Source organism: Malus sylvestris, chromosome 3, assembly GCF_916048215.2.
Source record: "Malus sylvestris chromosome 3, drMalSylv7.2, whole genome shotgun sequence".
Taxonomy (NCBI): domain Eukaryota; kingdom Viridiplantae; phylum Streptophyta; class Magnoliopsida; order Rosales; family Rosaceae; genus Malus; species Malus sylvestris.
In genome coordinates this window covers 838,201-862,227 of record NC_062262.1, presented here as the reverse complement: position 1 = coordinate 862,227, position 24,027 = coordinate 838,201, and the positions used below count along the sequence as shown (strand labels likewise).

General features: G+C 35.8%; 2 protein-coding genes across 4 annotated transcripts; one reads left to right on the top strand and one right to left on the bottom strand.

The window, feature by feature from the left end:
- The first annotated feature begins 4,281 nt into the window (after nucleotides 1-4,281).
- LOC126615636 (DNA (cytosine-5)-methyltransferase CMT3) lies at nucleotides 4,282-22,361 on the top strand. Of its 3 annotated transcripts, none has more exons than XM_050283495.1 (21): nucleotides 4,282-4,802; nucleotides 5,515-5,549; nucleotides 5,686-5,776; nucleotides 18,356-18,463; nucleotides 18,583-18,699; nucleotides 18,781-18,880; nucleotides 18,985-19,184; nucleotides 19,287-19,352; nucleotides 19,445-19,729; nucleotides 19,863-19,921; nucleotides 20,026-20,092; nucleotides 20,214-20,543; nucleotides 20,620-20,688; nucleotides 20,756-20,842; nucleotides 20,933-21,020; nucleotides 21,113-21,225; nucleotides 21,344-21,448; nucleotides 21,524-21,567; nucleotides 21,654-21,723; nucleotides 21,804-21,907; nucleotides 22,052-22,361. In XM_050283495.1, the coding sequence occupies exons 1-21, from the start codon at nucleotides 4,752-4,754 to the stop codon at nucleotides 22,221-22,223; spliced, it is 2,361 nt and encodes a 786-aa protein (XP_050139452.1). In that variant the 5' UTR covers nucleotides 4,282-4,751; the 3' UTR covers nucleotides 22,224-22,361. The 3 variants fall into 3 exon arrangements, with proteins under 3 accessions (XP_050139452.1, XP_050139451.1, XP_050139449.1); XM_050283494.1 differs by lacking the exon at nucleotides 5,686-5,776 and adding an exon at nucleotides 18,021-18,111 and having other exon boundaries at nucleotides 4,289-4,802; XM_050283492.1 differs by lacking the exons at nucleotides 4,282-4,802; nucleotides 5,515-5,549; nucleotides 5,686-5,776 and adding exons at nucleotides 16,675-17,112; nucleotides 17,850-17,884; nucleotides 18,021-18,111.
- A 143-nt stretch (nucleotides 22,362-22,504) lies between these two features.
- LOC126615638 (uncharacterized) lies at nucleotides 22,505-23,151 on the bottom strand. Its single transcript, XM_050283497.1, has 2 exons — nucleotides 22,876-23,151; nucleotides 22,505-22,780 (listed from the first exon to the last, which is right to left on the bottom strand). The coding sequence occupies exons 1-2, from the start codon at nucleotides 23,134-23,136 to the stop codon at nucleotides 22,688-22,690; spliced, it is 354 nt and encodes a 117-aa protein (XP_050139454.1). The 5' UTR covers nucleotides 23,137-23,151; the 3' UTR covers nucleotides 22,505-22,687.
- Between the last annotated feature and the right edge of the window lie 876 nt (nucleotides 23,152-24,027).

Genomic DNA, 24,027 nt, shown 5'->3' with positions numbered 1-24,027 from the left:
GAAATGCCACATGGCACTATTTCAGTAGTAGAGTTGGTTAGTATAATTAGAAGGGTATTAGTGTAATTGAGATATATGGCTATATAAGGAACTGTATAGCTATTATTTCATTAAGTTTAGTGTGTACTTTTTCCTAATCAATCAATACAATTTCTTTTGTTTTTTCTCTACCAATTCTTTCCCTTCCTCTGTACCAAATCTTCATCTCTTACAATGTAGTTAACACACCTTTGGCCATAATCAAACCTAAGAGCTCTCATTTACAAGTGAAGAGGAATACAATTAGATCGTAGTACTAAATGACCTATGTTTTTTAAATAAAGGCTGCTTTCTTATATGGTTCTAGCATGCTGACACTGCATTACAATGTTTGAATTCAAACGTAAAAAACATAGCAAAAACCAGACACTACATTCTACTATTTGAATCTTAAATGTGAAAATCATGAGTCGCACAATGTGGAAAGTGTAGGAGACATGTGAGTGATGGAAAAAATAGAACCAATAAATGGGCACTACAACGCAGCGTCTGAATCTAAAAGTAAAAAACAAAACTAGAAAACAGACAATGCAAATGCAGTGTTTAAATGTAAACATAAAAAGGAACATGTATGAGGCGTGTGTGTGATGAAGTAAATGAAATCAGTAAATGAACACTGCAACGTAGTGTATGAATCCAAATGTAAAAAACATAATCAGGAAATAGACACTGCATTGCAGTGTTTGATCCATCTTGACTATTCCAAAATATCAAACTATGAGAAATGAGTGTCAGTTGAAGTGAGTGCCAGCTGTAATGGCAATTTTGTAATTTTTGTTTATCTTAAATGCATTTAAGTATTACAATACATGATTGACATATTTATAATTAACATAAATATTGTTGATATATTGTAACTTTTTATTGATTTTACACAAAATCACCCTAAAAGTCTATTTTTACATCAAATATCATTAAAAACTAATATTAGAACAAAAAAGATAAACAAATATTACTTAAATATTACACGTCTCTTGTTTTTAGAAGCAAAAATGTACTAAATAAGTTTACATAATCTACTTTTTCAATTGCGTATGATTCTATTTTTTGAGTTTTATTAAATTTGAATTGTAAAAATTTATATTTTTTAAAAAAATTGAGGACCCTTCAGAAATGGGGAACTAGGGGGGTCGCCTACTTCGGCTACCTTCATGGCTGACCTTGTGTGACGCGAAGAACTCTCATGTTATGAGGATGTATATACATATCCTGACTAGCTAGATTTGTTCCTTAGAATGGGGGGGTCTTATGTTTGTCGTAGGTTTCAATGTCAACTGTTTTTTGTTATGTTTGGAGTTCAGTTGTCTGCAACCTCACTAATGCTGGGTTTCATCTAATCTGGTTAATTAATTTGTTACTTCTGTTTCTTTTAGTGAAATTACTTGTGTACACCACTAGGATAGAGACTAATATCTCCATGGGGCATTCATTGTCTATAATGATGAGTCAATATTATACCACATATTCTTATTGTAGGACTTTCATTCTCCATTGAGGCAAAATTGATCAAATGGTGGAGTAATTCCAATTGGAAGACTTTTCTGAGTTGCTTAGCTTGGTCGTATCAAAGTTTCACATTTTTCCATCAAGTGGTTATTTTCTGACGATAAAATAAATAAGCAGCGCGTAGTGTTAAAACATGATGTTTTGGGCTTGATTGCAAGTTTTGGGGCTCAATATGGCCTATTTTGGATTCGGCCCCTTCTGGAGATGTATTTAGATTGTTCTAATCTTTAAAACAAGGGAACTTTAACTAAAAGCTCCCGGTACTGTTCACTTTAACGAAAAACCACATTTTAACACTAAAAAGTCAATACTGGTACTATTCACTTTACCCTTTATTTTGTCCTTATCGTTAAAACTCAAAGTTTTCAAGCCATTTTCATTAGTTTTCCTTTAAAAGAAGCTATCATGGGCTGAATTTGGAGTATATTTAGGTCTAAAACGTGGCAGATTTGTTAGATGGCATATTTCTCCATGTTTGACTAGGAGATTGTTTTCTAGTTTATCTTAATTTATTTTGTTTCCCTTAGGGTTCTGTTTTGTAGTAGTATAAATAAGGCTATTTAGCCATTAGGGTTCGGAAGAACGCACTACTTTGGAGAATTCGGCTTAGACAGCTTTTGATGATTGAAGTTTATTTTCAAAGTGTTTTCTATTCATGTTCTTAATAATATTTTATTTTATGATTGTTCATAACTAATTTCCGTTTGCTAGGGTGAGGCTACGAGCCTTAGCAAGAATATGTAGTTTATTTTCAATTTATTTATGATATTATGCATGCATGTTTTGAATTGTTAATCACCGTGTTTGAAATTATCTAATTGTTTTGATGATTGGCCACCATTAGAATATTTAGAAAAGTAATTTGATGCAGTTTTGGGGAAGGGCTATCCCTGAAATTGGCTAAGGTTTATTGTGGTTAATATGTGTAACTTCACTTAGGATAGACGCCACGTCTTAAGGATTGCATGGTTTTTCAAAAGGTTTTCACAAAACTGAATGAGTCTTGCATGTTTGTATTCGATCTGGACACCACAAACAGGTTGCATGTTAGATACACATTATATGTTGGAGGTTCTAAGTAGGACATATATTAGGAAAACCTAACCTTCAAAATATGCATGGATAATTCATAACTAATTGGAAGAAGCTAGAGCTTAAATTGATTTTCAAAACCATTTTCTTTTGTTTTTAGTTAAATTCGTTTTTAATATTTTAGGTCATAAAATCAACATTTTTCAAACTTTGTTTTTAAATAATTAATTAAATTTTGATTTTAACATAAATTATTCATTGAATTACTATGGAGAATGACATTGCTAGAGTCGACTATACTACGATTATCTTATACTCTTACAAATATTTTTAGGTGTCTTTATCCCTATTCATGTATGTGGTAAAAATCCTATCACATAACATCGTAACGTATTTTAATAATCCAAATGTCAAAATTGAAACCGTCAATTTTCTGAAATATTGGAATGGAACACATAAGAGCAAAATTAAGGGGAAGACAGAGAGAAATCTCTCCACAAGGCATTCATTAACCATAACATCATGATGTATTTTAATCCAAATGATTGTCTTTCTATTATAGAAAATGTATTTTTCTGTGCAAAATCTCTTATAAGTCAAGTTTAAAAATAACAATGTAAAGTCTAAAACTAAAGAATTTAAATCTAAACAAATCAGTTCAAATACTTCTACATAACACTCGTCTTGAACCGTGGTTCAAAGGGTTGAGTACTCCACCAAGATAACAAATCGAAATTTCTCATGGATTATAATTTTGTTTAGAATCTTTGCATTGGAAACTGCTTGACTCCGAATACCAGAGCTACATTTAGATACATTCAATCATGAAGATCAATTGTCTTTCAAAATTAAATAGTGTTCAGCCATCCTAAGGTTTTCACTGACTTGCAACTTTGTTAGTTTCACTCTCTTCAAACTGAACTTATAAAAAAGCTTATTTTCACTAATCACTTTTGAATCAGACATAGTCCTCTACATCACAATTTTGATCCATCTCAAGAGCCAAGGTCTAAACCCACAATTTTATTTCGATCCTTTTGGTGGCATGCATGGATAGTTTTGCTTTAGTTGATCATATGCAACGCACTTTTCACTTGAAAATCATCCAGCATCAACATAAAGCGACTTTCCAAGTAATGGGGTATTGCCAACCCATTGCCAAAGGGTCATGCATAAATCCTGAAATTCAACATGGCTCCAATTCTCCTCCATGTTTGTCGGAATACAATAACGCGATTTCGCAAGAACCGTTGAATCAACTCGATATTCCATTCTACAACAACAAAAATTTCACAAAGTAATTTGGATCCTAGCTTAGTTGTAGTGATAGAACACCTTCACACCAAAAATAAATACTTTCCACCTTTTGTTTTTTTGACAAACACATTGTAAAATGCCCTAATTAACGTGGACAAAAATTCAAACTTATGTACAACATAATGAGATGGGCACACAGCCTTAGACAAAATTCCCATCTCATTCTCACCAACTATTATCTCCCCGCAACCAAACACCCCCAAAGTCCCAATGTTCCAAAACCAAAACGTCACCTCAAAATTCATCGAATCCTTTTTCTGGGGATGCTAAAGATTTCGTGATTGTGATTGTTAATCATACATCGTAGTGTTAGAAATTATTTCAAAATTTAAAATTAAATATAAATAATACCTAACAATTTCTAACCGTACAATCACATGATCCTTAAAATCCTCAGAAAAAAGATTCGGCGAGAATCCTTTTCCCAAAATTCAAATCCCATTTTCCAAAGTTTCCGTTTTCCCGCCCACACTCCCCACTCCTTCAAAATTTCACGGCCCACTTCTAAACAGAATCCCAATCACTCACGCAGTCACAAAAAAGCCCTATCGCGCATTTCTCTCCCTCTGTCCACCCCTCTCTTTCTCTAAGTTCTACCGTCTTCTCCGGCCATTCAGCCTCTCCCCGCTCTCTCTAAGCCGTACGCAGAATGGCTTACAAGCGGAAGGCGAAGGTCGGAACCTCTTCAGGTTTCTCCCTCGGAATCGAAGAAGCTGAGGCAAACCAAGGAGGCGAGAGTTGAAGAGGAGGTAGCAACGAGTGTAGAAAAAGCTGCTTCTCCACCGAGGAACCCAGTGACTCAGGAGGTAGCTGCGGCTGATGACGACGGAGGGGAGGCGAGGTTTCTTGGCGAACCGATGGAAGACGAGGAGGCTCGTAAGCAATACTCCAAGAGATATGTTGGAAAGGTGAGAGATTTTGGTTCAAGTTCTGTTTTTAATTTTAATTTTTTTAGAATTTAGCTTGGATTTGGTGAAAATGTTGGAGATTTAGGGTTTATAGTTGATCAAGTAATATGAAGCTTTGGTAAGAATTTTTGGGTTTAAAGCTTTCAACTTGATTTTACAGTTCTTTGTTGGATTTGCTTATTGTTCAAGGACGTTGCTCAATTTTCAAAGTGTCTTTTTGTTTTTGTTGGCAACATTGGATGAATCTGGTGGTTGTGGTGGCATGGCGGGTTTTTGTGGTGAAACCCTCCCTCCCGCATGCGCGCCTCCCCTCCCAATAACTTTATTTGAAGCTGCATAAAGCCTTTGCCTTGTACGTAGAATTATGCATTATTGCTAGTTATCAGTTGTGAGTCTTTTATGTTATTCCTTGGGTTATGAAAATAAATGAAGAAATATTATGAAAGGAAAATTACAATCCTTGAACACTTTTATTATGCATAGTTATGATCAGTGGTAATAGGAAAATTTGAGAAGCAAACTGATACATTAAGGTAGTTATGACCAAAAGAAGAGAAGGTGATTCATCTGCCACTGTATTTGCTTCACGAAACACACGCTGAAGATATTAAACTTTTGTATCAAGTATCAGCCATTCGTAATAGCTTGGGTGGAATGCTTTACGATGTTGTGCTCTTATTTAATTTTGATTGTGATCCTTGCATTGGTGCAGAAGCCGAAGATGAATGGGCAAAACAACTCCAACGAGTAAGTTTTGGTTTCTGTATATGTTTTCTCTGACTTACTCCAAGTAGTCCTTTTGTGTTTCATCAGGTTGGTTACTGTTTGTTTGTTTTTTGATTTTGTACCTTTGGTTTTTTACGTTCAATATAATCCAAAACAGTGATGAAGATATAATTCAAGCTCGTCGTCACTACACAATCGCGTTGGTAGATGGAATCAATTATGATCTCTATGATGATGCCCATGTATTTGTGAGTTTGCATGACTCGTTGTTTGTTGGTATTCATTTACGAAGTATTGAAGTAAGATTAGCAAAATTCATGTGCACTAATTGTTTTAATCGGCCCAAAATGCATGATTAGGATTTCTATCGTCTGATTAAATTGAATAATTACATCCATTGCAAGAACTAGACAGTAGAACAATGTGGGAGTTGAGCTCTTCTGCTTTCCTATTTGGCCGAGCAAAAATCGTCGTTCTCTTTTGCTACAAAAATGAACCTTTAAGACATCATTGGTGTGTTCCGTTAGGGTGCGTTTGGTACGTGGGACGGGACGGGACGGAACGGAACGAGGCGTTCCGTCCCGCGTTTGGTGCGCCAAAAATGGGTGGAACGGGCTGTTCCACGGGACAGATTTTGGGTGTTTTTGCGTTCCACCTCCCCCCCTGGAACGGGTTTGTTCCACGTCCGTGGAACACAATGTTTTACCATTTTAAGACAAATATACCCCATGTCTTTTTCAAAAATTACACCTTCGTTCCGTCCCGTTCCGTCCCGTCTCGTTCCGTCCTGTCCCGTCCCGTCCCGTTTGCGTACCAAACGCACCCTTAATCACTGCTAGCGTACAGGATGTCCTCTTTCGCTATATGCATCTTCCCTTTGTGTCGTCTACCATTTACATGTGCCCGGTCAGATCCCCCTTGCTTCCTCAAGACAGAAATTTTTAGTTGTGATGGGAACACGGATAGTACACCACGTGTTTTTATGTAAGTGATGGAAAATTTTAATTTTTAAGTTATTAACCTTTTAACACACATAACTCATTATTTATATAGGGACACGTGATGTACTATTTCGTGTAAAGATCATACTAAAAAATCCCTCCAAGACAACTGCGACATACAAATAAGCTGCGTCCAATTCATCTTCTGATAGCGTGCTTTGAACTCTTGAATTTCTTTTCAGAAAATTCTTCATCGAAACGTATCCAGTAGACGCTATTACCAAAGCTCAACTCTTGATCACCTTCTCTAAGCTTTTTGATAATCACATTCGCATCGGACATTGTTCCAATAAAAGTACCGCCAGGATGAAGCATAGCCGATACATTAGCTCGCCTCAGTAGACCAGGAAAAATGCAAGTCAAACTGACAACTGACGAGATCGAATGGGGCTTCATCGGCTAAGGTTTTATCCAGACAAACCTCGTAGCAATCTTCACATACAAAATGCGCAAGAATGTATGAGCTTTTACTCAAAAAAATTCGTTTTCAACTCATAGAATTTCATGTTTATTATTCATATTATAATCAAACTACAAAGATTATTTTGTGCCTTATAATCAAAATTGTTCATTTTCTATAAAATGATATTTAGATAGCGATTCATATCATGAACAACACATTTTATAAATTGGACATGAAAAATTGCAAGAGTTTCTACTCATGAAAAATCCTATCAAGGCCCCAGAAAGTTTTTTTTTTTGTTTTGGCTTTTTAGCCAAAATAGTTTTTGAGATCTGCATAACTCTTCGCTTTGGTCTATGAGATTTGAAATCGAAAGAATTGATCCTTGAGTTTGTCCATAATTAATCATTTTAGTCATTCCATAAAAAAATCTCCATAAAATAAGGATAAAATGACAAAAATTACCCTCAATTTTTGTCAAATCATTTTGGCCTATTTTTTATCACATTGAGGGTAATTTTGTCATTTGGGTCCTTATATTTAACATAATTTTTTACTAAATGACCAAAATTATTGATGATGGATAATCTCAGAGACAATTTCTATTGATTTCAAATCTCTTGGACCAAAGTGAAGAGTTAGACAAATCTCGTAGGCTATTTCGGCTAAAAAGCCTTTCTTTTTCAAAAATAAAAAATAAAAATCTGAATACACCCCTAAAGTAATTATTTTGAAGCTAACTAAAACTAACATGTAAAAGGCAATGATTGTTAAATATATTATCCTATTTGAGGAAAATTGAAAACTTAATGGAAAGACAATGATTTACACAAGAAGTCCTTAATGGAAAGTGAAAGTGTTGGAAACACTACGGAGTAATCTTGCTTCTTGTCTGACTACGACTTCCTCACTCAGCAACACTATATACACAAGCAGAAGCACAATACATGTGAATAACGTTTGGGGGGGAACTTGATTTGCATACAGTGAAAGAAGAGGATAATTGGTTCGTATTTGGGTGGTGGAAGAATAAGGAATATGCGAGGTTACTTTGATTGAAAAAGTATATGCTCTGTGTCTAACAATATATGGGGTGGGAATAAAACAACCCTTTCAATTAACACACTAATTAATTTCCTACACTTTTACTGACCAAGCATTATTCTTGACCCTTCATATCTTCCTACACCCTGAATTTTTCAAGCACCACATATTTTAATTTACACACTAAGTTTCCTAGACTTTTACTGATCAATTATTGTTCTTGACCCCTTATGTTTTCCTACACTCTGAATTCTTCAGGCACCAAATAATTTAATTTCGATTCACACACTTTAACTATCCCCTTTTGGCCAACCATTTGCTTGTGGTGGGTTTCAGTGGCTGATTCGGATAGGTAACATTTGAGGCAACCATTTACTTGTGGCGGGTCTAAGTGGTTGATTCGGATATGTAACTTTGAGAGAGTCTTCCTAGTATCTCACTGGGGAATGCTGAATGGTGAATGCTATGAATTTAGTAGATTTTTTTTCTGTCAAAACAAAAACATATCCTAAAAAATATGTACCATCAATTTGTTTATGTTTTAACATAGGATAGTGCTATGGTGTGGTGCAATTCACCCAACACATGCTCATTTTTACTTCTCATAGACTTCGTCAATTTCTAGCCGTTGGATCGAATAAATTGAAGAAGATCAATATGATAGTGCACTATCACTACTACTTTTCTTCTTCTTTTTTTGTTGTTTGATCCTTCTAATCAATAATAGTTCATTAAGTGTTTTTCATTAATAGTTTAGGTTCTGTGAAGCCTATGCATTAGCTATAAACAAAGTTGTCTCTGAAATTTTGAGATCTTACACGAAAATGTGACTTTTCTAAACTTGAAATATACCAACTAGATTGGTGGATTGCTTTATAAAAAATTTGGTAGAAGAGGTATGAAAATGAAGCTGTTTGTACCATACTTAGGGCATCCGTATTTAGATCTCGTACAAATACTCGGGAGACTTAAATGTAATTATGTAATAAAGGAATTGGCAAATATGTAATAAGTGATGAGCCCTTGTTCTATAAAATGACTCATCACCCTCACAATTGGGGGAGGCCAATTCCTAGGCCCTCTCACTCCCTTTCAAAGCCTCACTCTCAGAGGCTCTCACATACTCTCCCTCACCTCTCAGATAAATACAATATCAGTGTGGACGTAGCCCAATCCTTGGGGTGAACCACATACATCTTATGTTATTTACATTTCTTGCAGATTCACGGTCAGATTTACGTTGTTCCAAGACCTTCCAGTTTTGTGCATCAAGATAAGCCATCTAATTTGTACTAGTACTCATTTAAATAAAAGCTTGAAGGCAAAAAGGGCGAATTGTTCATAATTGTTCATGTGGTAAGAGGCTAGTAATTACATGAAACCTGCATGCACAGAAAGAAGGCAGCACAAAAATCCAAAGTCGCATCATTTTCTTATCATAATTAACAAATAGAAAGAGACAATTCATCAATATATATAATGCCAGAAGGAAAAAAAGGTGAATCAAAATCATTCATAATTTCAAAAATATCCCTCTTTAATTAGAATTTTAAAATAAAATAATTTAATTTTATGGGTAATACTAGAGTGACCAAATTTTTAAACTAAATTTTGTAAATCATATGATGTGGTGAATTATCACTTAAGGGTTGATTAACGAGCACATCATTTAGTTTAAAATTTTATTCTCTCTAGCACTATCCTTAATTTATAGTTTTTTCTATTTCTTCAAAAATAAATAAATACAAATATTTTAAACCAAATAAAAAATAAATAAAAATTATAAGTGAAAAATAACATTCAAAAGAGATTATTACACGCATGAGTATGTGGTAAAAGGCTGGATTTTATGTAAAATCCGCATGCATTGGAATTCAACAGAAAAAATCCAAAGTCGAATCATTGTCTTATCAATTATTAGCAAATGGAAAGAGACAATTAACCGTTAAGGAAAATAGTAGCAAGATTTGGTCAAAAAAAAAGAAGAGGATCTTCTTCCTAGGAATTATCATATTCTAGTCGTTCATCGTATATGCACAGTCAATTTTTGTCAGATACTATTGTGTTTAATTTTAAATAAAAAAAAGTCAAGTAATTTCTAACCGCACGATACATGATGAATCACTAAAATGTGAGTATCCCTATAATTCCCACAATTTAAATCCGATGGATCCAAATCCGTCAAAAAAGCAAGTGTAAAAAGACTCCAACAACTAGCATTCCACTTGCTAAATTAACTCTTATTTAGGACCCACAATTAATATAATATATATATATATATATATATATATATATATATATAATGCCAGAAGGAAAAAATGGTGAATCAAAATCATTCATAATTTCAAAAATACCTCTCTCTAATTAGAATTTTTAAAATAAAATAATTTAATTTATGGGTAATACTAGAATGATCAAATTTTTATACCAAATTTTATAAATCAAATGATATGGTGAATTATTACTTAAGAGTTGATTAACAAGCACATTATTTGGTTTAAAAATTTGTTCTCTCTAGCACTATCCTTAATTTATAATTTTTTTATTTCTTAAAAAATAAAAATAAATAAAAATTATAAGTAAAAAATATCATTCAAAGGAGTAAATTATTGCACGCATGAGTGTGCGGTAAATGACTGGATTTTATGTAAAATCCACAAGCACTGGAATTCAACAGAAAAATCCAAAGTCGAATCATTTTCTTATCAATTATTAGTAAATGGAAAGAGACAATTAACCGTTAAGGAAAATAGTAGCAAGATTCAGTAAAAAGGAGAAGAGGATCCTCTTTACAGGAATTCTCACATTCTAATCGTTTATCGTATATCGTACAATTAATTTTCATCAGGTACTATTGTGTTTAATTTTAAATAAAAAAGTCAAATAATTTCTGATCGTACAATGTATGATGAATGACTAAAATATGAGTATCCGTAGGATTCTCACAATTTAGATCCGGAGGGAATCCAAATCCGTCAAAAATCAAGTGTAAACGGACTCCACCAACTAGTATTCCACTTACAAAATTAACTCTTATTTAGGACCCACAATTAATATAATTAAAAAACATAAGTTAGAATCTAAAGCATATGAGTTGAATATTCTGATTAGAATCTCAATTTCCTAGCATGTGCAGGTAAGCTTTGGACTATTCAAGAAAAATTACTTTCCCGGCTACTAAGCTCAATATTTTATTTTTGGTACAAAGGTAAAATTCATTACCAATAAAATCTTACAATACAAAGACTCAGAAACAAAAAACAAACAAGCATAATTAGACCAACCAAAAGTTGAGGCCCAAAACAAAAGAAAGCTAAATAGAACCGAGACAATGCATGTCGACCCACACAAATCTTCGCCCCCAATGAGCATCGCCTCGTCGATCTCATCATCCAATCCATATCATCACTCCTAGCAAAGCCACAAAATGTAAAGAACTTGTGACCGGTTGAAAGAAGTTTGTGTGATTCTACAAGCAACATTGCCAACAAAGGCAAACAACAAAAATAAGGTGGTGTTGTTAGGAGCACCTGACCTGGTTGAAGCACCAAAACTCTACTCACCAACTTGATGGACCGCAACAAATCACGCTGAAGCGTGACTGAAGATTGGAGCTTAGGCCATCTCCAATCGAAGGGTCCAGAGGGCCAGAGGGCCGAAAATAGCCCTAAAACCGTCTCCAACCGAGGGCTAGGCCAGAGGGCTCTGGAATCTGGGAGGGCCCCACAGGATCGGAGAGGGCTGGAGGGCTGGCTTATTTTTTTTTTAATGTTTTCTATTGCTGTCGGTTAAAACCGACAGCATTAAAGAGGTTTTATTTATTTTTTAATAGTTCTACTATTAGTGTCGGTTATAACCGACACTAATAGTTTGAATGTTTTTTAATATAACGGCTAGTAGCCGTTGTATTATTAGGCTTTTTTTTTTTAATGAATTTAAACTTTTTTTTCCCTTTTTTTTTCCTTTTCATATTAATCAAATTTTGTTTCATATTTTTTTTCAATTCTATTTTACAAAATTTGATTCATATTTTTTTTTCCTATAACTTCTATTTCACAAAATTTGTTTTCATAATTTTTTTCAATTCTTTTTTTTTTCCTAGGCCATTTATACAACATTAAATTAAATTAAGTAACATGAAACAACATTAAACAATATGAAATAACATTAAATAACATTAACCAACATACAAATTATACAACATAAAAAAACATTTAACAACATGAAACTTAAACAACATTTTAAAAAACATTTAACAACATGAAACTTAAACAACATTTTTTTTAATGAATTTAAACTTCTTTTTTTTTTTTTTTAATGAATGTAAACTTCTTTTTTCCCCCTTTTTTTTTCCTTTTCATATGAATCAAATTTTGTTTCATATTTTTTTTCCTATAACTTTTATTTCACAAAATTTGTTTCATATTTTTTTTCAATTCTATTTTTTTCGTATAACTTCCTAGGCCATTTATACAACATTAAATTGTAGTTTTTAAATAATAAATTATGTTTGGCCCTATGGCCCTTTGGCCCTCGGTTGGAGACGGTTTTTTGTGACAGGGCTAAAACGAGCCCTTTGGCCCTCTGGCCCTCGGTTGGAGACGGAGGCAAATATGGCCCTGTACTGTTCATTAAAATATTAATATCTTGGGGAATCTTGGAGGGCTAGAGGGCTCAAACGAGCCCTCTGGCCAGCCTTCGGTTGGAGATGGCCTTAGATGAATAAAGAGGAGAGACACTTATGGGGTGAGAATAAGAGGGCAAATCGGACAGGAAAGGAGGGAAAAAGCAACGGAAACAAGGAAATGAGGAGTTGAAGAAAGAGACGAAAGAACACCCATCGACCTCAACGGCACTGAAATTGAACGCAATTTGTAACCACTCACAAGAACGGTTAGAATCGCTCTCAAGCAAAGGGAATGTCTCTCTCCAACTATCTCAATATTACTTTGAAGCATGCAAAAAAATTACTTTTTGGGCAACTAAGCTCAACTAAAGTTTGGAAATTTCCGTTGGTGTCATTCTAATAAAAATGAAAACAAGCAGAGCTATTATTTGTGAACTCAGAAGCAGTTGGCTCATGAGTGTGAATTCTTTCAAGGCAAGGGGCGGCCTGATTCGGCATTCTTGTTTACTCTGATCCGGTCGAGGTGGTTTTCGTTTACCAGCGCGTAGGTGGTCTAAGTTCCTATGACCGAGTCTTTCTGGCCCCTGTGAACATCTTTTATTAATGTATTAAAGAGGGCCTCTCTAACCGGTGAAAAGTGGTGGGTGTCCACTAACGGCCATTCCTGGCTCGGCTCCGATAACGCAATTCCGGGAGGAGTCGGTAGTTGGGCACTGGATCCCTTCGGACCTGGAAAACGTGTGACTTTGGGTTGGGGTTTGGTGAACTAACTGGTCGCTTCTCTAGTTGAAGTACATGGCCCTTTTTTCGTTGCCTAGGTTACACCTTTGGAATACCCCAAAAAGGAATTGCTCTACTTTCCTCAATCTTCACTTTACGCCACGCCAACTCCCCTTTCATCATAAGGCATGGAATTAGCAAGTTACGGGTCAACACAATATTTAGCATAAACTTGACAATTTCTTACACAACATGTTAATCCGACCTGAAGTGACACGAAAATAACAAGTTACGGGTCAACACGTTAACTCAACGGGGTTGTTATCGGGTCACACTTTAAGAACCTTTTAATTAATAATGGTTTCTTAATAGGTTTACTGCGGGTAACCCATTTCAACACGATAAAAAAAAGTTAGTTTGATAACTTTAAACTACTAAAAGACCTTACTACAACAATAGCCATAAGATTTAATCTCACTTATGTGAGATTAAATTCTTGCCGTTGGATTCTTTGATCTCGCTTATGTAATATGTAGATACTAATTTAGTACTACGTTTTTTATTTGATTATTTATTGATTTAAAAATTATTTCTTTAACGAGTGGGTCGGGTCATATTACTCGTTAATATTAAGAAGTCGAGTTCGGGTTAGGTATTATCCGTTCATTTTAACGGGTGTTACATGACACGACCTGTTAAGATATTGGGTATGTCAATAATACGACACAAACAATGGAAACACATCACAAATGTCATGTCTAATTAGCACATATTCAAGCAGCCTCAAGAATCCGAATCCCTCTTTGCATAGTCAGCTGCTTTTATAAACCCTTTCATAACATGCCTGAGCATGGTAAGTCAAGTTGACTATGACAATGTTTCTTTCTATATGTACCGATTGAGTTTGAATCTTTTTCACTATATTAGACTATCGCTCAAATAAGAAAACTCATTTTGATCAAGTAAAGGCCCCAATTCATAACACTCTTGTACTATTCCCATAATTCAAAGAGGGGTTGTAGAAAGATTTGGATCCCATCCGAATCTTCTTTCACATCTTATATGTTCATTGTACATAGTGCGACTATAAATTATTATGATTTTTTTATTTAAAATTAAACACAAACAATACTTAACGAAAGCTGGTCGCACGATATACGATGAATAGATAAGATGTGAGAACCCTAAGATCCTCACACAGAGGATCCGGAGAGGATCCTCACAAAGAAAATCCGAAGAGAATCCTCACAAAAAGGGTTTGAAGAGAATCATCATCCGTGAATTAGTTCCCTTACGTAATCAACCTTAATTTGATTAAGTACATAGGTAAGTGTCCCCGTTTTTTCAATTTTCACCTTGCCTAACCGAAAAGGTGTGTATTTGATAGTACTTTGAGGGATGTTGGTAAGATCCATCGTCCACATGTCCGGGTATAGTTGTGAACTTTCACACAATCTGTCGACAGTGACTGATTTATACACAATTCAATGGCCGGACAAAGAAAAAGGATGTACATAAATTATTTTCCTATATCGATGCTCACAATCACATTCACGAATGTGTAAGCGACTGTTGCTAGTTATAATTAATTTTACTTTTCCTTCTTTCTAGACTAATTTTCATATTAAATTACGAGGAAGTTCCCTCACTTTTTTTTCTCTCTTTCATTCTTCCCTCCTTATATTATATATAAATTAAGACCTCTAACCATTCTCAGTATCTCTCTCTCTCTCTCTCTCTCTTGTGCAGAAGAAAAATGAACTGTGTTGTTAATCATTCTTATGATCAGTTCTTAAAGCCCTTTCTCTCTATACTTATGGCAAAGACAATCCAACTACTCAAAGTTTTTATAATTAGTCCGGATGATCATAATCGCGACTGCGAACAAGATCTAGAAGCTGCAATGCAACAGGTTGCAGACAAGACTAATTGTAAGTACTACAACAACAACTTAGATTGGTCAAACATGATCATCATGTTTTGCTTGACAACAGCGATTGGGCTAGCGCTTCTTCCCGTTCAAATTCACTCTGGCCACCTCCCTGTAATCTTTTACTTTCTTGGACTATCAGTCTTGCTTGCCTTCACTTGTATCTTGGTAAGCAAGTTTGTTCACTTTAGCTACTGTCCTGCCGGAATATCGATCCCCCAACTTTTTCATAATTTTGGCTTTTTCTTTGGGGTCACAGCCTTCTTCATATCCCTCACCATCCCATTTCCTTTGTGGTTCAAATGTACTGCTTATTCTATCTACGTTGCCACCTTCCTCTTCATAAGACTTTGTAATCTTCACTTCAATAAATATTACAAACCTAATAGTTTTAAGTACCCAACCCTAATTAATTCTAAAACCGCCGTTGATCCTGCAACAGAATCATGCCGAGGCGTTACTAGTCCTTTTGATGATCAAGCATGCACCAATAGTATTGTGTGACGCGAAAGAACTCTCATGTACATATCCTGACTAGCTAGATTTGGTCCTGCGAATGGGGATCTCATATTTGTCGTAGGTTTCTATGTCAACTGTTTTTTTGTTATGTTTGGAGTTCCGTTGTCTGCAACCTCACTATTGCTGTGTTTCATCTAATCTAGTTAATTAATTTATTACTTTCTATGTCTTTTAGTGAAAGTGCTTTTGTTCACCACTCGGATGGAGAGTAATCTCTCGATGGGGCATTCATTGTCCATAACACCATGACGCATTTTAATAATTCAAATGTCAAAAATTGTAACAGTCCATTTATGAATTATTGGAATGGAACACATAAGAGCAAAAAGTAAAGGGAAGACTGAAAGAAATCTCTCCACATGGTATTCATTGACCATAACATCGTGATGTATTTTAATCCAAATTATCATCTTTCTATTATCGGAAATGTCCTTTTTTGTGCAAAATCTTAAAGTCAAGTTAAAAAATAACGATATAACACCTAAAACTAAAGAAGTTAAATCTAAACAAATAAGTAAAAATAGTTCTACATAACAATTACGTGGTTTTGCAAGAACCGTTAAATCAACTTGACATTCCATTTTACAACGAAAAATTTCGTAAAATAATTTGGATCCTAGCTTAGTTGTAGTAATAGAACACCTTCAACACCAAAAATAAATGCTTTCTACCTTTGTTTTTTGACAAACACATTGTAAAATGCCTTAATTAATGTGAACATAGATTCAAACTTATGTGCAAGAGGACGAGACGGGCACAGAGCCTTAGCCAAAATTCCTATCTCAGTCTCACCTACTGTTATCTCCCCCAACCAAACACCCCGCAAAGTCCCAATGTTCCAAAACCAAAACGTCACCTCAAAATTCAAATCCTACTTTCCCAAATTTCCATTTTCCCGCCCACACGCCCCGCACTTCCCACTCTTTCAAAATTTCTCGCCCCACTTCTAAACAGAATCCCAATCACTCACGCACTCACAAAAAAGCCCTATCGCTCTCTGTCCACCCCTCCCTTTCTCTAAGTTCCACCGTCTTCTCCGGCCATTCAGCCCCTCTCCGCTCTCTCTCTGCGCCGTACGCCGAATGGCTTGCAAGCGGAAGGCGAAGGCCGGAACCTCTTCAGGTTCTCCCCCGGAATCGAAGAAGCTGAGGCAAACCGAGGAGGCGAGAGTTGAAGAGGAGGTAGCAACGACTGTGGATAAAGCTGCTTCTCCGCCGAGGAACCCTGTGACTCAGGAGGTAGCTGCGGCTGATGATGACGGAGAGGAAGCGAGGTTTCTTGGCGAACCGATGGAAGACGAGGAGGCTCGTAAGCAATACCCCAAGAGATATGTTGGAAAGGTGAGAGATTTTGTTTCAAGTTCTGATTATTTTTTTCTAGAATTTAGCTTGGATTTGGTGAAAATGTTGGAGATTTAGGGTTTATAGATGATCAAGTAATATGAAGCTTTGGTAAGAATTTTGGTGAAGATGTTATTCTAGCTTTGGGAAGAATTTTTGGGTTTAAAGCTTTCAACTTGATTTTACAGTTCTTTGTTGGATTTGCTTATTGTTAAAGTTGCTGAATTTTCAAAGTGTCTTTTGGTTTTGTTGGAAACATTGGATGAATCTGGTGGTTGTGGTGGCATGGCGGGTGTGGTGAAACCCTCCCTGCCGCCTACCTGCCTCCCCTCCCAATAACTTTATATGAAGCTGCATAAAGTCTTTACCTTGTAGGTAGAATTATGCATTGCTAGTTATCAGTTGTGAGTCTTTTATGTTATTCTTTGGGTTATGAAAAGAATTGAAGAAATATTATGAAAGGAAAATTACAATCCTTGGATACTTATATTAAGCATAGTTATGATCAGTGGTAATGGGAAAATTTGAGAAGCAAACTGATACATTAGGTTAGTTATGACCAAAAGAAGAGAAGGTGATTCATCTGCCACTGTATTTGCTTCGCGAAATACACGCTGAAGATATTAAACTTGAGTATCAAGTATCAACCATTGGTATTAGCTTGATATATGTTGGTGGAATGCTTTACGATATTGTGCTCTTATTTAATTTTAACTGTGATCCTTGCATTGGTGCAGAAGCCAAAGATGAACGGGCAAAACAACTCCAACGAGTAAGTTTTAGTTTCTGTATATTTTATCTTTGGCTTCCTTCAAGTAGTCCTTTTGTGTTTTAACAGGTTGGTTACTGTTTGATTGTTTTTTCATTGTGTACCTTTGGTTTTTTATGTTCAATATAATCCAAAACAGTGATGAAGATATAATTCAAGCTCGTTGTCACTACACAAAGGCGTTGGTAGATGGAATCAATTATGACCTCTATGATGATGCCCATGTATTTGTGAGTTTGCATGACTCGTTGTTTGTTGGTATTCATTTACGAAGTATTTATAGAAACACTAACAAGTGAGAAGTAAGATTAGATCAATTGGTCTACTCCATTATCTGATTGAATAATCATAACAGTTTCCCTATTGCAACTCTACAAAAGTTAGCAAAATTCATGTGCACATAATGTTTTTGTATACTGTTTTGTTTCCATATTATGTGATTTGACAATGTTTTCCATTCATTTTTATGTTTAGTCAGGGGAGAAAGAAGAGCCATACATTTGTAAGATTGTGGAAATGTTTGAGGCAATTGGTGGGCTATTGTATTTTACTGCACAATGGTACTATAGATCACGAGACACTGTAAGATTTTTAAAAGAAACCAATTCATCATTCTCTTTCAAAATACTTTGTTTCATGATTTTCTTACGTTGAACAGTAAGGATCCAGTTATTGGGCGCTGAATTATTATTTTCTTGTAGGTCATAAAGCACTGTACTACTGTTGCTTGTGGGCGTGTATTCTTTTCAGATGTCCGAGACGATAACCCTCTGAATTGTCTTGTTGAAAAACTTCATATTGTTAGACTGACACTAAATGTATGCTTGAAGTTTCCGCGTTCATGCTTTTATTTTGTTCATTAAGTCCAGCATGAGGTGAGTTATCTTTTTTTCTCTCAGGTTGATGAAGATTTGAAGAGTAAATCAATTCCGGTGTGCAATTACTATTGTGACACCAAGTACCTGCTACCGTATTCTACTTTTGTCAATCTGCCGGCAGGTTATTGTTCTCTTTGTACTCATTGTCGTGATACTGGTTTTTGCTTTTGTTCATTTGGAAGGCTCCAATGTGTTCACATGTTATTTCTTATTTTGAAATTTTAGAAAATATGCAGACTGGAAGTGATGACTCAACTATCTCTGTTGAGGATGATGTTTGTTTGGATAGCGAGGTTGATTCAAAGCTGCCAAATGGAGAGCGTGCCAAATCAGAAGTAAGGCTCTTAGACCTATATTCTGGTTGCGGAGCGATGTCTACTGGCCTGTGCCTTGGTGCACATTTGGCCAATGTCAATCTTGTTACAGTAAGTCCCTATGTCTTAATTCAATTTTAGTTATTTTTTTCACATCAGTTCAATATATGTCAAGGCAAAGCTTGATATTGATTTCTTGTCTATGTCTTTTAGAGATGGGCTGTTGACTACAATAAGTACGCTTGTAAGAGTTTGGCACAAAACCATCCAGAGACAGAGGTTTGTGTTTGTATTTTTCCCGTTTTCCTCACATTTGATGTGATGCTTTAATTTTGTTTGGTTGATAATTTATTGCCTAACTCACACATTAGGTTCGAAATGAAGCTGCTGAAGATTTTCTCACAATGCTCAAGGCATGGAGAAAACTATGCATGTGTTTAAAGTTGGTTGAGAATGACAATTTAGAGGAGGATGTAGATAAGAGTATACTTGATTTCTTTGGAAAGGAAGATGATGAAGAGGAAGAGGAGGATGAAGAAGAGGAAGATGTTAGTGGAAATGTCAAGAATGATTCTGAAGTTTTTGAAGTTGATTGCGTCATAGGAGTATGTTTTGGTGACCCCAAAAAAACAGAAAAGAAGGGAATATACTTTAAGGTATCAACTTCGAAATTTATAAATGCACTTTTTTAAATATTTATAGCGATATATAGTATGCGAGTGCGTGTTATTGCAAATCTAAATTCATTAGTTCCTTATGCAAAATTTGCTTGCCTTGTGATGTATTTAGATTCATTGGAAGGGCTACGGGCCTGAGGAAGACACCTGGGAGCCAATGAATGAATTGGAGTATGCAACTGTTATTTATGCTTGCAGGATTATCAGATGCATGTTTTAAATCATTTATGTACTGTTATGTTTTAAACTAAAGCTCATGTTTTTCTGTCAAACAGGCATTGTAAGCAGGCTATCAAAAAATTTATTACTGAAGGTTACAGATTGAAAAAATTGCCTTTACCGGTAAGTAAATGATTTTTTCACTGAAACCTTGAATTGGAATTCGTAGATGCTTGAGTACAGATTATCGTCATCGATGTTTCATTTAATATTGTTTTGGACATTTTCTGATATCCTGCTGTAGGGTGATGTTGATGTGGTGTGTGGGGGACCCCCTTGCCAAGGAGTTAGTGGTTTCAACAGATTTAGGAACACAGAAAGTCCATTAGCAGATGACAAAAACCAACAGTTAGAGGTGTACATGGACATAGTTCGGTACCTAAAGCCAAAATTTGTTTTAATGGAAAACGTTGTCGATATTTTAAAATTTGCCGATGGATTCCTTGGACGATATGCCTTGGGACGCCTTGTAGATATGAACTATCAAGTGAGGATGGGAATGATGGCAGCAGGTGCATATGGGCTTCCGCAGTTCCGTATGCGAGTTTTTTTGTGGGGGGCGCGTCCTACTGAGGTAGGAATGGATAAATTACCAAGTTTTACTATGGTGCAGGTTTAATCTCATAGGCTAATTGTTTTGAGTTTTGCAGATCTTGCCCCAGTACCCACTTCCTACACATGACGTTGTTTCAAGGGGTGTTACTCCTACACAGTTTGAGGTACGTGTTCAAGTGCTTGTGTTTTGAGTTGTCTATGGTTTTGTAGTAAAACGTGTGAAAAATGCAGGGGAATGCCGTTGCTTATGATGAAGGTCATCAGACCCAATTAGGAAAAAGTCTTTTTCTGGATGATGCGATTTCCGATCTGCCTGCTGTAATGTCTTCTAAAATTTTCTTTCTTAGGTGTTATTTTTTTTCCCTTTCACATTCCTTCTTTCTTATTTCTATCTATCTTTGGACATAGGTTGCAAATAATGAAGAAAGAGACGAGATGCCTTATGGGGTGGCACCCAAGACAGAGTTTCAGAGGCTTATTAGACTAAGCAAAGAATGTAAGACGCTCCAATTCTTTTCGAATTTTGATGTATGATTTTTTGGAACTGTCATATTTTGCAAAAGTTGATTAACATTCTGTTCGATACAGACCTAATGGGGACTTCAAAGGACAACTCTATACAAAACGTTCTTTATGATCATCGCCCTCTTCAGTTGAATCCCGATGATTATGCACGTGTTTGTGAAGTTCCCAAGAGAAAGGTCCGTTCTTATTCATTGAATGCATGGTCACATTGCTTTGTCATTTATACAGTTCCTTGACAGAATCCTATGCTCTTTGTGACAATTTATATGTTTACTTTTGTTTCTTGGGAACTAGGGTGCATGCTTCAGAGATCTTCCAGGTGTTCGTGTGCGTGGTGATAACAAGGTTGAGTGGGATCCAGAAGTACCCAGGGTGTATTTGGCTTCTGGCAAACCGTTGGTAAAAATTTATCTGTTTTCTACTGATTTAGTTTTGTTGCAACTTTGTGTGATTCTAATTACATTGTAATGGTAGATCCCAGATTATGCTATGAGTTTTGTGAATGGGTCTTCATCGAAGTAAGAATTCGAGTTTTGTTCAAAATTTTAAACTTATTGTTGTGTGGTTTGGTTGCTTAATATGAATTTTTAATGAAATTATGCAGACCTTTTGCCCGTTTGTGGTGGGACGAAACTGTGCCAACAGTGGTCACAAGAGCTGAACCTCATAACCAGGTATACCCTAATGTAATTTGACAGTTATTTTCAGACACGGAAAGACGATCATCTGCTCAGTCTCTTGTATTTATTTTCAGGCAATTATGCATCCTGAACAAGATAGGGTGCTGACAATTCGTGAGAATGCCAGGCTACAAGGCTTTCCGGATTTTTACAAGCTCAGCGGGCCTATAAAAGAAAGGTATCCTATTTTTAACCGTCTTTTACCCATATTCTTTGGTCAATGAGGCTAAGGGAGTTAGAATTTGAGACATCACTCGATTAACAGCTAGTTATTAATTCAATCCAGAGGGGTGGTAGGTATTTACGTTTGGAATCGTTTCAGGTACATGCAGGTTGGAAATGCTGTTGCTGTTCCTGTTGCGCGTGCACTGGGCTATGCATTAGGTCTTGCTCTTAAAGGTTCTGCTGGTGCTGATCCCCTTTTTAAACTGCCTGCAAATTTCCCTAACCTTCAAGATCAGGTTCATTCGGCATCCTCTGAAGAGGAGAATTGATTCACTGTTGTTACAGTAGGATTTATTCATCTTTGTTGCAACTTTACATTGGAGAACAATATTAGTTTGGAGTAATGTCCTCGGATGAACGATGTCCTTGGATTACTCGGGAATGAAAATTTCAAACCTTTGAGTTTACGTCTTCTGCACTTTGGTTTTGAGTAACACTTTGTTCTGACGTTCTTTATGGTTTGTTTGGAAGTGCTTTTAGAATAACTGAAAGCGTTTTTAGATTACCAGAAGTTAAATTGTATTGAGCACTACAATCTGTCAGTCAGAAATGAAACGTAAACAAGAGAATGTTATAAAAGGTTGAATCTTGAACCATCTAATATTCATCGTACAATCATCATTCTCGTTCACCAAAGTATAAAAACATCCATCAATTAATGTTACATCTGAGTTCGAATCCTTTTCTCCGTCACTTGGTAGAGTCGCTTTGTCTGAAGAAGCAAGTGTTCAACTCATTTGGGCGAAGGGTTTGTTGATCTGGCAATAGGGAAGGGAGGCAACCGGAGCACAGCTTCCTCCGTCTCAATCGGGTCGGATCTCAGTATCTGCCAACACCAAAACAACATTCCAAACATTAGAATTGAACAAAGAGGGGGAGAGAGAGAGAGAGAGAGAGAGAGAGAGAGAGAGAGAGACTGACAGGGTCTTGGAGAACTGGTTTGGTGTCGTCTTTGGCTGGAATGAAGGGAGGCTTTGTGGACTTGTCTTTGTTGTTGCCGGATTTCCTTGAGGTTTCAGAGTCCGACCCCTTCATTGTTTCTTCTCTCTCGCTGAAATTTTTCTCCTCCGCTGAATGCGATGACGGCGCCTTTTTATTTGGTGAATGGCGGAGTTGTGAGAAAAAGTATGGGCCTTTTAGATAAGGCCGGAACTGAGAGCCCATATATAACCCGAACGACATTACAGAGGATTTTGGATAACAAGTGGTCCATAATCCAAATTTCTTTTCTTAACTATTGCTTGGCTCCTTTGTATGATTGGAGTCGATCCGATCCGGGACTGAGATGCAAGGACAACCACATAGTAATATCCTTTCAAGCACTTCTAAAGGGATATGATTTTCTTTCTTTTTTCGACAACCAGTATAGAAAGTATCTCACCCGTCTGTAATTCTTATCCGTCCCCAGACGCTAAATGAGTTTAGGAGTGAATGAGCTAATCCCGATCATTCTCTCATAGGATGCTTGCAAATTACAGTATGACACAATATATAAAATAATAGGGCTTGATATTTTTTTTTTTGGGTAATGGAGAGACCAAAATTTTATATCAAAATTTGTAAACCCAATGATTTGGTTATGGATAATTGGATTATTAAATGCTGATTAACGTGTTTATTTCCTATTGGTGACACATAATCTGGTTTGCAATATTGTTTAAAAATTAGGTCTACTTAACATTACCTTTTCTTATAACAACCTGAATAAGATTTGTCTGGTTTGACCAACCAATAAAATGACTCCATGTGGTCAATTATTTGTAAGGTGGACTTTTAGTGACAATGAAATATATTGAACAAATTGGCCGTGTGAGTAATAAATATATAGACAAATCGATAGTGTGAGTAGTAAATAGCATATTCAATAAACTGTTCATTTATTCAATACATTTTTTGTTTTATAAATATAGAGTTTGTATGTATGGTGAATATGTGGTTCCAAATTTCTGTAGTTTTGCAGTTCCTGCCCCGGAAAATCAATGGAAAACGAAGTTTTTAGAAAGTTGGTAGTGTGGGAAAGAATTGTTTATTGAAAGGTACTAGGCATCAAACCAAGGACGGAGCTAGAAATGT

What these genes read in the sequence shown, in the direction of transcription:
- LOC126615636 (XM_050283492.1), top strand. Translation starts at nt 16,855, where the DNA reads ATGGCTTGCAAGCGGAAGGCGAAGGCCGGAACCTCTTCAGGTTCTCCC. An exon ending in ACTATAGATCACGAGACACT is followed by an intron (nt 18,464 to 18,582) that starts GTAAGATTTTTA and finishes ATTTTCTTGTAG; the next exon opens with GTCATAAAGCACTGTACTAC. An exon ending in TGAAAAAATTGCCTTTACCG is followed by an intron (nt 20,093 to 20,213) that starts GTAAGTAAATGA and finishes ATCCTGCTGTAG; the next exon opens with GGTGATGTTGATGTGGTGTG.
- LOC126615638 (XM_050283497.1), bottom strand. Translation starts at nt 23,136, where the DNA reads ATGTCGTTCGGGTTATATATGGGCTCTCAGTTCCGGCCTTATCTAAAA. An exon ending in AACCAGTTCTCCAAGACCCT is followed by an intron (nt 22,781 to 22,875) that starts GTCAGTCTCTCT and finishes TGGTGTTGGCAG; the next exon opens with ATACTGAGATCCGACCCGAT.